At 42.0% G+C, this 11,942-nt stretch overlaps 1 protein-coding gene across 1 annotated transcript; it reads left to right on the top strand.

The window, feature by feature from the left end:
• The first annotated feature begins 1,169 nt into the window (after positions 1 to 1,169).
• On the top strand, positions 1,170 to 11,831 carry LOC308295279 (secretory carrier-associated membrane protein 1-like). Its single transcript, XM_080738306.1, has 9 exons — positions 1,170 to 1,339; positions 2,561 to 2,641; positions 3,653 to 3,763; positions 4,352 to 4,457; positions 4,868 to 4,996; positions 6,244 to 6,403; positions 7,239 to 7,340; positions 7,464 to 7,581; positions 8,537 to 11,831. Exons 1-9 carry the CDS (start codon positions 1,283 to 1,285, stop codon positions 8,696 to 8,698), a joined length of 1,026 nt encoding a protein of 341 aa, XP_080594432.1. The 5' UTR covers positions 1,170 to 1,282; the 3' UTR covers positions 8,699 to 11,831.
• Positions 11,832 to 11,942: the final 111 nt, after the last annotated feature.

Raw genomic sequence — 11,942 nt, 5'->3', positions numbered from 1 at the left:
TCAGGGATCTCCATATATGGGCATAAAAGGGATTCTGTTAGAGTGGTTCCCATGACATCACATGCCCATACATGGAGATCCCTATCTGAACCAGCCACACAGATATGGGCCATGTCTTGGCCATCTGGCCATGATGTATATTGATGACATCAGGGATCTTCATATATGGCCATAAAAGGGATTCTGGGGAATACCCATATGGACCTTTACATAGGTGATGTCACCTGTGATATCACCTGTGATGTCACAGTGATGTGTCAGGGGAACCACAGTGTCTGTCAGGTGTGACCTTCAGAGATACACAGATATGTGGACAAGATGTGCCGGTTTTCACAGTAAACTTGCGACCTATGGTCGCAATAATAATAATAAGTTATATTTACCTCCAAAGCCATCATCCCTGTTTGTCTTTGGATCTAGATCAACTCCAACACAGGAACTGTCCCAATTGGATTTTGTAGTTTTACACCAAATATGATTCTGTAGAATACCAGAAATGAATGGGATTAGTGGGTTAATAAGGTTACATTTATCAGTCAGTTGTGGTTGATATTGCTGAGATCTATGCAGTCCAAAAATGCAACAACAAATTATACTGTTGTATAAACATTTATAAATGTATTGATGAAAAAAGTGTATATTCTTTATTTAAATGATTTAATATCTGTCTGAGAACAGCTAATCTCAGTCACCGCTGGAACGTCAGCATGAATCGAATTTGCAAATGGAACCAAATGGACCCTAAATGACCCATTTTGGAGTCAAATTAATTAGTCAGAGTTAAATTAACAATATAAGATTTTACAATATAAATTGGGGTCTCAGAGATAGAAATGCCATTAAATGGGGGTCTGTAGCCCTAATGCATAACTGGGGCCGGGGTACTTGAAATTAAAATGGTTTACTGCTAGAGCTAGAGCCGTAATACAAATCTTCTCTTAAGGGTGTCCCAGGCGTATATCGGGGGTCCGCGGGATAATAAGTGTCAATTTGGGGGTCCTTGACATGAAAAAGTTTGAGAAGCACTGCACTACACTACTGACTGTACTGTACCCCTGTCCACGGTGCTGAAACAGTGACGTAGTGCTGGGCCGCATATCACGCCTCTTCTCCTCCTGCCATCTTTGTGCTGCTAACTTGCTAACGGAGAGGGGGGTGTCTGTGGGAGAGAGACTGCAGGGCAGAGAGGAGGCTGATCGAGGGACCCAACCTTCCCTGGAGAACATCGGGGAGCTCTTCTTACGCAACAGAAAGACACCTCCACCCGAAGCCAGGCTGCACAATGTCCGATTTTGACAGCAACCCGTTCGCGGATCCAGACTTCAGCAACCCTTTCCAGGTAGCAGCCAGCCCGGCTAACGCTAGACTGGAATCAAGTTGCTTTGAGAGTTGCTGATCCGGTCTGGGTCCATACCGGATACGGAAACGTTTCTTGCATGTATGTGCGCGTGTAAATAGCCGGATGCTGTAGGCGGACTCTAGACCGGATCACACTGGTTGAATCGCAATAGAAACCAGGCTTCCCACGGGTGCTGCAGAAAGCCTGGTGAAGCGAGATAGGCCAGCCAGCCTCTCTCCCCATCAGAAATACCGTTACTTTTTGCTCGTATAGCTCCGTTTCGCCTTCGCTTTCTGGGTAGCAGCAAGACGAGATAATAAGCATCTCACACACACACAGGTGTTTGGGAGGCGATGATGATGATCACACACGCACACACACATTGTTTGGATGATCTGTGTAAAGATGAAGTGATTATTATTATGTGACTCTCTGCTGGTTGTTGTTGATTTAATTTAACGCTCTGCCAGCTAAGAACAAAGGACACATGACAGTTGGACGTAAACACATTGTGTAGTAGTGGCGTTATAATAACGACACAGGAAGTGCACAGTGTAAACCTTGTCAGAATTACAGTCACAAAACATTTTCTAAAATAAAACTACCTTTCCAATCGTTTTGCCAACTCAATGCATCACGGGCAAAAGGAAAGGCTAAATCAGAATGGACCCATAGTTATATTGTGCAGAACATAGACTTATACCGCCCTTTTCAATTAATATCAGAGATATTAAGGCCTGTAGCTTTCATAACAACTCTTATTTTCTGCAACCACTCTCAAACTTGGATTCTTAACTCTGTCATATGTTGTCTGAATGAACAAACCACTGAGCTGTTTGTGTATGCTGCTGTGTCCTGTGTACACACAGAACACCACTGAATTAATTGAGGCTTCCTTTGTATTACTGTCCCTTCCTGCTATACAGACCACCCTACATTATTAGTGGTCATTTTCAGTTCCCTCTGCTTTACATTCATACATTAGTTTTACTTGCCACAGCACCAGCATTACACCTGATAAAGTGAAAGCATCTATACTGTTTCTGAACTCATCCTGAACTCATCTCTGTCCCTCCCTCCTGCCATCACAAATTATAAATCCCTGTAAAAGTGCTGACTGATTGATAAGCCTGTTCTTAGAGCAACAAGGCAATAAAATGATTGATTATGTGGCTGCAGTAATTCACCCTTTCACATCCTATGTGGTTCTCTGGCATTTAGGATCCTTCAGTGACGCAGGTGACCCAAACTGCACCCCCTGGTGGCTTGGAGGAATATAATCCCTTCACAGATGCCAGAACGGTCAGTTTAAACTGCTCTATTATTTGTGTGTGTGTGTGTGTGTGTGTGTGTGTGTGTGTGTGTGTGTGTGTGTGTGTGTGTGTGTGTGTGTGTGTGTGTGTGTGTGTGTGTGTGTTGTTGGTGTGGCATCATAGACTGTAAATAATTTGGATGGTGCGAAGCCATTGGTTTCTAATGCAGCGAAAATGACACTTTTTTGTCCCTTGTATGGGTGTCGCCATCATTGTTTGAATGGTACCCCAGGAATCATAAGGAATACTATTGGCTGACAACGCCACATGCAACCGCAGGGATACATGGGAGAATGTGGTCGGAGCCTTCCGAAATACAGCACAAGAAGAAGAACACAGCCGGCTGGTATCAGCTTAGTTGGCCACGCCCCCCGCAACTTTATCATCAATTTTATCATAAATGGGACCATATTTGCACAAAATGCATATCATGATAATTGAAAGGCAGTTTTTCACTAGCGACAGGAACCATAAAGTATTTATGACAATGTTTATTAAGGTTAGAAAATCTAAGGGGAAAATGGGGGTCATGCCTATGTTCCCTCAACCCTATGTTCCCTCACTGAAGTTAAGGTTTGGGTTAGGGTTAGGGTTAGGGTTAGGAACATAGGGCTGAGGGAACTTGAGCATGGACCCGGGAAAATGAATGGAGTCCAGGGGAGAAACAATCTTGCTTCATGAATAATCCAGCCAACAACACCCCTGTGTGGCATGTGGGTGTGGGTGTAGGTGCACACGTGCGTGCCTCTGATTAAATTACTTAATTTGATCCTTTCCCCTTTCCCTTTTCTCTTTGTAATATAATGTGTGTGTGTGTGTGTGTGTGTGTGTGTGTGTGTGTGTGTGTGTGTGTGTGTGTGTGTGTGTGTGTGTGTGTGTTGTGTGTGTGCGTGCGCGCGCGTGCGTGCGTGCGTGCGTGCGTGCGTGCGTGCGTGCGTGCGTGCGTGCGTGTGTGTGTGCGTGCGTGCGTGCGTGCTTGCATGCTTGCGTGCGTGTGTAGGCGCCCCCTGGAAATTCCCCCAAAGCAACTCCTGCCCCTGCCCAGAACACACAGCCTGCCATCATGAAGCCTACAGAAGAGCCTCCAGCCTATTCGCAGCAACAGACTCAGGTACTGTGGGATCTGTGGGAAGTATGTGTCTCCACACACACACTTACTCTCCTCACCTTTCCTCTTGCCTTTCATATATACTTGTCTCTCTTCTGACAGCCCAACAGCCACGCAGTCAGGCAGTTAGCTTATTTATGTACTGCATAGAGTCCAGTTTTCAACGATAAGCGATAAGCGATTTTCAGCAAATGGGGGGGAGTTAAACTAAACTATATCTTGGAACTATTTTTCTTGTTGAAGAAGGGCAGTCAACAAATAAAAAAGAGCTAAGTCTGAGATCAGTCTGTTAGAAGAAAGAGCATTGCTAAAGTTGTTGTTTTTGATGATACTTTTTTGTGTGTGTATGGATGTTTAAATGTTTTTGTTAGCTGATAGCATTTCTGTTGGTTCAGTTTTGTCTGACAAGCTAGCTGAACCTCTGGCACAAGCGTTCAAATCTCCAAACACGTGCCTCTCAGTCTGCATAAGCGAATGTGCTGGCATCGATATCACTACATGTGAATAACTCCTACCACTTTCTTGTCAAAATACCCAATCGATGGCTTTAACTCATGGTAAAATCTGACTGGTATCTCATGCATACATTAGGACCAGGCACGCGCTCAGGCCGAGTTGCTGAGACGGCAGGAGGAGCTGGAGAAGAAAGCAGCAGAGCTCGATCGCCGGGAGAGAGAGTTACAAGCTGGAGGTGTAGGTAGGAATGGGACTACCGGTTTTACTATTAACCGCAGTTTAAAACCGCATTAGTCATTAATCCTAGAGGCTCTGGATAAAAACAAAATCCTTGGGTCCAAACAAAATGTAGAACTGAAAATATTATTTTGCAAAACAGTTGAAGAGCCCTGCGGTCAGAGGTCCTGCCGCCTACATGGATGTAGCTTTTATTTACTTCCAAAGAGATATACTGTATATACTGTATAATTGTCCCACTAGCTGCAGGAGGTAGTGATCATCTGACACATTTAATTCACTTAAGCCTAATTCATAGTCCCTAGTACGATGGTTTAACTTGCCAAAAAGAACTGTATCTACAAGCTAACAACATTCCTATACACATACATACCATATACACACACTAACATTGTTGTTGAAATGTTCCCTTAGGGCGCAAGAACAACTGGCCTCCACTGCCAGAGAAGTTCCCTGTTGGACCGTGTTTCTACCATGACATTGCCGTGGACATCCCAGTAGAGTTTCAGAAGACTGTGAAGATCATGTATAATATGTGGATGTGTGAGTGGATCATGATAGCCTGAGCACCACATGACTCCTTGCTGAGGAATTACACATGTGAGACCTGCTCTACCAAAATTGACAGCCACTGAAGCTCATTTTGAAAGAAAAAACTAAACAAAAACATTTTTGTTGTTGTTGTGGCTCATGAACCGAAATGTTGTTTTTAACCACTTTGACCCTGGTGTCCTTATTCTGGGCATTTCATAACCCGCGAACATTCTATGAAAAATGAACAATGTAACGCTATTTTCAGCATGACATTGCAAAGAAATTTGGTGTAGCAGGAAAAGGGGAGAAGAAGACCCCTGTAAACTATGGTTTAAGGGGTTATGCTTGTAAATTTAGGTTGATGCAGTTAATGGTAACGTCAAACATTTCAGAAAGTTAATGAATTTGTCAACAGCACTCACACATGCTTTGGTGTTTTTTTTTCCTTTCAAGAGGTCTTTCCTATGCAGAGAGGACTTGATGACAGGATCTGTTGATACACATGAGGAGAAAATGGACAGTAACCCATATAGTTACCCATATATGGAGACCCCTGGTACCCATAAACAGTATGGAGATCCATATCCATATCCGTATATGGTACATCCCTTTTATGCCCATACATGGAGATCCCTGTCTGAACCAGCCACACAGATATGGGCTATATCATATAGGGGCATTCTCATATGAAGTCCTGTTAGATATGCATATTGATGACATCAGGGCATACAAGGGATTCTGTTAGAGTGGTTCCCATGACATCACAACATACAATCCCTTGTATGCCCATACATGGAGATCCCTATCTGAACCAGCCACACAGATATGGGCCATGTCTTGGCCATCTGGCCAGTGATGTATATCGATGACATCAAGGGATCTTCATATATGGCCATAAAAGGGATTCTGGGGAATACCCATATATGGACTTCTACATAGGTGATGTCACAGTGATGTGTCAGGGGAACCACAGTGTCAGGCGTGACCTTCAGAGATACACGGATACGTGGACAAGATGTGCCGGTTTTCATAGTAAACTTGCGACCTAAGGTCGCAATAAATTGTGAATGACTTGGGAGCACCCAATATCTTCCCTTTCCTGAAGCACACAGACCTCAAAATGTGTTTTCAGTTGTGATGATTTTGGTTGAGCAGGACACGTCACACAACTGTCATCCACCCACAGCGAAATCATAGAAGTAAACAGATCGGCTGTGTTCATTGTGTGTGTGTTTCATGTGAGTTGTGTTTTTCAGTTCATACGGGGACACTGTTCGTGAACATGTTTGGCTGCCTGGGCTGGTTCTGCGTAGATGCGTCCCGTGGTGTAGACTTTGGCCTGGCCATGCTGTGGTTCATGCTGTTCACCCCCTGTTCTTTTGTCTGCTGGTACAGACCGCTCTATGGGGCCTTCAGGTAAATCTATAGCAACTGAACAAGCTTTTTGGGCAGAAATGCCACTGTTTAATAATGAACCCTTTTTTGTTGTTGTATTATAACGCAAATCTGATATATGGATAGATTGTTGACTTTCTGATTCAGTAGAGAACAGCAATGATTGATGACTGATTCATTTCAATTACGGTAATCGATTTAATTTATTATGTGTGATTATGTGTGAGGTTTTACTGAGGTTTTTAATTACTTTGCTTTCCTGCTCCTTGATGAAAAAAGTACATTTCTGACACTATACAGTAATACTTGGTACTGGTGAGAGTAACTACACAGATAAAGAATGTGCTCTTTGGAAATGGGGTTACTGTACAATGGTTTTTACCAGCTTGTGGAGCAAGCTGGTCTATAATCCGTTGCTGCGCTAGTAGTGATTTCTTTCTAAATTATCTAAATTATTAGATCATTGAACCTCTGCTGAGAATAAAATTGTCTCTGAAACAGTGTTGAAAGGAGTTGAATGTGTTATTTTTATGAATACTGCAGTTTTTATTAGAAGTATTGTCGTTTATATATATATATATATATATATATATATATATATATATATATAATGTTTAGTAAGATAAAAGAGTCATGAGAGTACTTTTCAAGGGTTTTAGCTCACCACAAGCTTGTATAATATGTCTGTGTCATGTCTTGTTTAAAGAAAACATGGCCTGAGGCAAACTGTCACAGAATGATGAAGATGTAGAAGGGTTCATTACGTAGATAAGTGCATGCTACAGTTGAGTCAGTAACCCTCTTATGAACTTACTGTGTTTTGCTGCTCAGCTTCATCTTTCTATCGTTTCTACAGGAGTGACAGTTCCTTCCGCTTCTTCGTCTTCTTTTTCATCTACATCTGTCAGTTTGGGGTTCACGTGCTACAGTCTATTGGTATCACCGGGTGGGGAACATGGTGAGTAGTGTGTGTGTGTGTGTGTGTGTGTGTGTGTGTGTGTGTGTGTGTGTGTGTGCGTGTGCGTGTGTGTGCGTGCGTGAGTGTTTGCATAACAATGACATGGCTGTTCTCTGTTGCCAGTGGTTGGATAGCAGCTCTTACTGGTTTGAACACCAGTATCCCTGTGGGCATCATAATGCTGCTCATCGCTGCTCTGTTCACTGCACTGTCCGTAGGCTCGCTCATCATGTTTAAAAAGGTAACACACCCACAAACTTTCTTTAATTCAAACATTTGTTTTATAAAAATGTATGCATTTTTTTGCATGAGCTATCCTGTCCATAAAGACTCGATATTGAGGCAAAGTACTGTAAAAAAAATTATATATATATATATATATATATATATATATATATATATATATATATATATAGCATCTTTTCGTTTTTTATTTTATTTTTAAAGTGATAGAAAAGTGTGCTCCGGCCGGGTTGCCTACCCAGGGCCTGCAACATTTGGAAGTTAGTCATATCCAATTGAAATGGAATGTGGAAACTGACTAATAGATCTTGGTCACACAACTCCAGAGATAATGTGTACCGATTTGAGTGAGTTTTCCACAACATATGTAGGAGTAGTAGCAAAAATTGTGTTATGAAGAAAATACAAAATTCCAGTCTGGCACAATTGGCAAGTTGCATCATGAACCAACAATTCTTTATTGTAGGAGCTAAGGTTGCTGAGTTATAGGCCAAAATGTGAAGTGGGCCTACTGGGACTGTGCAGGTCTCATTCCAATCGGTCCAACAGTGTTTGCTGCTCACAAGTGGACAGACCGACTGGAGCAAAAACAGTCTCCGGCCTGGCAGAGACAATTAATGTGGTGACGTCGGAAAGGCAATTTACCGGTCCACTAGCCAGTTAGTCTGCAATCTAATTAACTAGTTAGCAAATTCCTAAATATAAATCACATGAACAAAACTTTGAATAAAAAAATGTATCTTGCTAATAGTAGTCAAATGGTGTATGTGTTACAATATGTTATTTGAAGCTGTAGAGACTACAATGGTAAACTGTTTTCATGTAAAAGTCTGATTTGATAAATGAACACTGAGGATTTTACTGTCTAGGTAATGCTGTGAAGAAAGCCTGTTGTTGTATTACTTTACTCAGAACATAACCCACATAATGTTCTCCCTGTTCTCCTTGTCTAGGTGCATGCGTTGTACCGTACAACTGGTGCTAGTTTTGAGAAGGCTCAGCAGGAGTTTGCCACTGGAGTCATGTCCAACAAAACCGTCCAGACTGCAGCTGCCAATGCTGCAGCAAATGCCGCAACCAACGCAGCCCGAGGCACCTTCAAAGCCACTCCTTAAATGCACACACACACGCACACAGTCACACACACACACACACACACACACACACACACACACACACACACACACACACACACACACACACACACACACGCCTACACATACACACAATCCAAAGTTGGAGATGGACTACTCTGGTTCTGCAGGCTCTTTGATGAAATGGTTTTATCTGTTTCACTGTAGATTAGTGATTGTGTCACCTTGCAGAGATTTCATAGGCACTGAAAAGAAAAAACGAGTGGAAATTGGATTTATGAAGCACCAGTCAATGACCAGAGTTGTCCACCTTCACTTAAGTTACCAATGAACATGTCACATCCTCCAGTCAGGTCACTGTGTCTGCTCACACACCCCCGGCCATCCACTTCAAGGTGGAACCATCATGTTTGTTGTGTGCATTGCGCACTCCATGTGTGCACACATTCATCTTTCACTCACTCCTAGATCAGAATTTTGCTTCGCCCCTTTGCCCTTCTGTCCCGTAACGATCATGTTACGACGACGTAGAGAGAGTAACCATTATGGACCGTAGCGTCCCTATTCTGGTCATAATGGCTGACAGCCGATCTGACCAGTTGCACCACGTTGTAAGCTTGTAGACTGGCTATTTTCACTATTTGGCTTACAACGGAAAACGTAGGGTTGAAGTTGTTATGGTAAATGTAATGGAGTTTGGTTGAGGGAGCTTAGCTGGTTCAGGATGTTTAGTTGTTAGAGTGGGGTGTCTAATCTATCAGGACACAGAGACTTGATGGTCTTTAATCATACACGTTTTGCTTTTGTACAGTAAACGTAACTGAGGCAGAGGTTGAATAATAGGCACTTGGCGGAACTTACGTATCGTATATTACAGTACTCTTCTCTGTCATGGCGACAACCTCCAAACGTATGCCTGTCTGAAACGTAAAGGTGAGTCATGTAAATTGATAATCTGGTGATGGTGTTTTGCACATAACCCTGTTGTTTTGCTCACACTGAAAGTACAGTGTTTAAAAGGGGTGAGCCTTGCGTATGAATGTGTTTCACTGTGAAACAAGCGAAACTTCCTTTTTATAATCCAGTGTTGTTACATATTGTGCCGAAGGTAAAACTCATCAACTCCAGTATCATTATTCTGAGACTCTTGATAAGATCCCCTCTCCAAACCACACCAACCCACAATTTCCTACCCTGAGTTGTCTTTATTGGATGCTGAGGTTGGCTGGGTTGGTATCTCTGTGGCTTTCAAAAAACGTGACGGCATGATAATAACAAGCATGTACAGTATAGCTTCCTGATGGTAGAAATGTCCTCAGCAAAGTTATTCTGCCGCCAATTTGGATCAACTACTGATTGGCTACAGGGGTAACTCGGTTTGGGGTAACGTCTGCCCACTTTATTGTCCCCTTGGTTTTTATGTACAGTGAGGTCAGAGGGTGTTGCATGTCCCCCGACTGATTGGACGATGGCTGAATATTTCTGTGATGACACACTGAGCACCCAGCTTGATAGGTCAATGCTTCCCGCCCCCCCCCCACAAACTTATAGAGGATCACTTGGCCCTTCCCGTCGCCCGGGACACTTAATTGATTTTAACTTTAAGGAGGCCCCATACTGTTATGTATATGTATTGTTACGTACTGCATTAATCCCAAACCACTACATGGCTTTCCCACCGTTTCTGTAGCTCCTCATACATCTATCAGATTAGAAAATAACTAACGCTGCTATGAATCCAGTGGCCTCTCTGCTTTGACATCCTTCTGTCATTTCCTGCTGAGGAGAGGAGATTTTGTAATCTATTAAAGAGAGGAATGCTCAATAGGCCCACAGAGGGCGAGTTGGAGATCATATTCTATGCCTTTCCCCATAGAGAATGATCTAGACTGCGCTAAAGCCCAGATTTGGTTTTGGAGATTCATTTGTATACATGAAAATAGTATAAATGTTGTATAATGTTCACTATACATAGATTAACACTTTAGACACCTCAGCATTTCAACGCTGACAAAAACCCGATCCTACTGAACTTTGTCTGTGACTGTGTAGATGACTGGAAATTTTAATCCCCTTGACTGTCAACATGAACAATGTGCTTGTAGGAGTCAACATGACACACATTCGGTGACATCTAAGTTATGTAACTTATTAAATACTGCTGATATACAGTGTTAAGCTGTATAGACTACTGCTGTGACTGTAGCCAAAAGACAGACACAAGGTTAACCTTTGTATCCTGCTTTAGCTGGTTCTGAGGGTACCTTGTGGCGAGTGTTGGACATTTGCGTGAGAGACTGGTGACTGGTACTACTGTTATTAATGACCTTGTGGACAAGACTGGATTCTAGTGACTGGAATGCCCATGTGTGGGTTTTAATGAATTTGATGGTCATACTGTCACAAGTTAATAGGCCTAAACCTTTTTGTCAGTATTTTTATTGTCATGGAAGAATCTTTCAAAACTCATTGCACATTTTGTTTTGTGTTGAACAGCAACATGTGTTGTTTTATTTATGTTGTAATTTAATCCATTTGTATTTTGCATTTGTTTTGATTTTACATTGTGTATTATTTGTGTGATATTGTATTGTAACAATATCATCCTAGCATTGATTGGCTAGTATTCTATGACTGGGTGAAGTGTGGACATGTGAATGAATGTGCATGTATTTAGAGGATCTACTTCAAAGCCATTCACTACCCTCAAGTGTTATCGCTATGTCCTGAAAAGCTGTGAGAAATCTACCAAATGTCCATTATAGATTTGTTTTTAAATCTTGTGTTCCCCAAAACGCAGCTTCATGATGTGTTTCCCTCATCACATGTGCTGGTTCATCTCATTAATGTTGCCGTTTTTCATTCTCAGTGGTTTAAACCAGTGTTTGGTCAATTATAAAGATGAGACAACGAATGAGTGTTGATGTGGCCAGCTGGCCTTATAGGTACAGGATGACTTTGTGTATGGACTGGAGCGCTCTGACACTATATGCTGTTTTATTAGTCTGTGGCCATGTTATTTACCATGTGAAATTGAGAAGAAAGATCTGAAAGGGACACTTGTATATTTTGTAAAGTTGTAAAATTGTTCCTCATCATCAACCTTATGTAAAAATGGAGAAAAAATGCACTCTTGTCTCGCCTTTGTCGCATGTGAAATAGTTTGAGTTTTGTATATTTATGGTATTAACATTCAATAAAACTTTGAAAGAAATGTGTTCTTATCATTCTCACAAAACCACCCATTCTGTATGGTTTCATTACT

Source organism: Nannobrachium achirus (assembly GCF_963921795.1).
Source record: "Nannobrachium achirus genome assembly, chromosome: 12".
Classification (NCBI taxonomy): Eukaryota; Metazoa; Chordata; class Actinopteri; order Myctophiformes; family Myctophidae; genus Nannobrachium; species Nannobrachium achirus.
The sequence above is the reverse complement of the archived record's forward strand: the minus strand, read 5'-3'. Positions and strand labels throughout refer to the sequence as shown.

Coding starts and splice junctions, on each gene's coding strand:
- LOC308295279 (XM_080738306.1), top strand. CDS start 1,283: ATGTCCGATTTTGACAGCAACCCGTTCGCGGATCCAGACTTCAGCAAC. Junction 7,341..7,463: donor ATCACCGGGTGGGGAACATG/GTGAGTAGTGTG, acceptor CTCTGTTGCCAG/TGGTTGGATAGCAGCTCTTA. Junction 7,582..8,536: donor CGCTCATCATGTTTAAAAAG/GTAACACACCCA, acceptor CTCCTTGTCTAG/GTGCATGCGTTGTACCGTAC.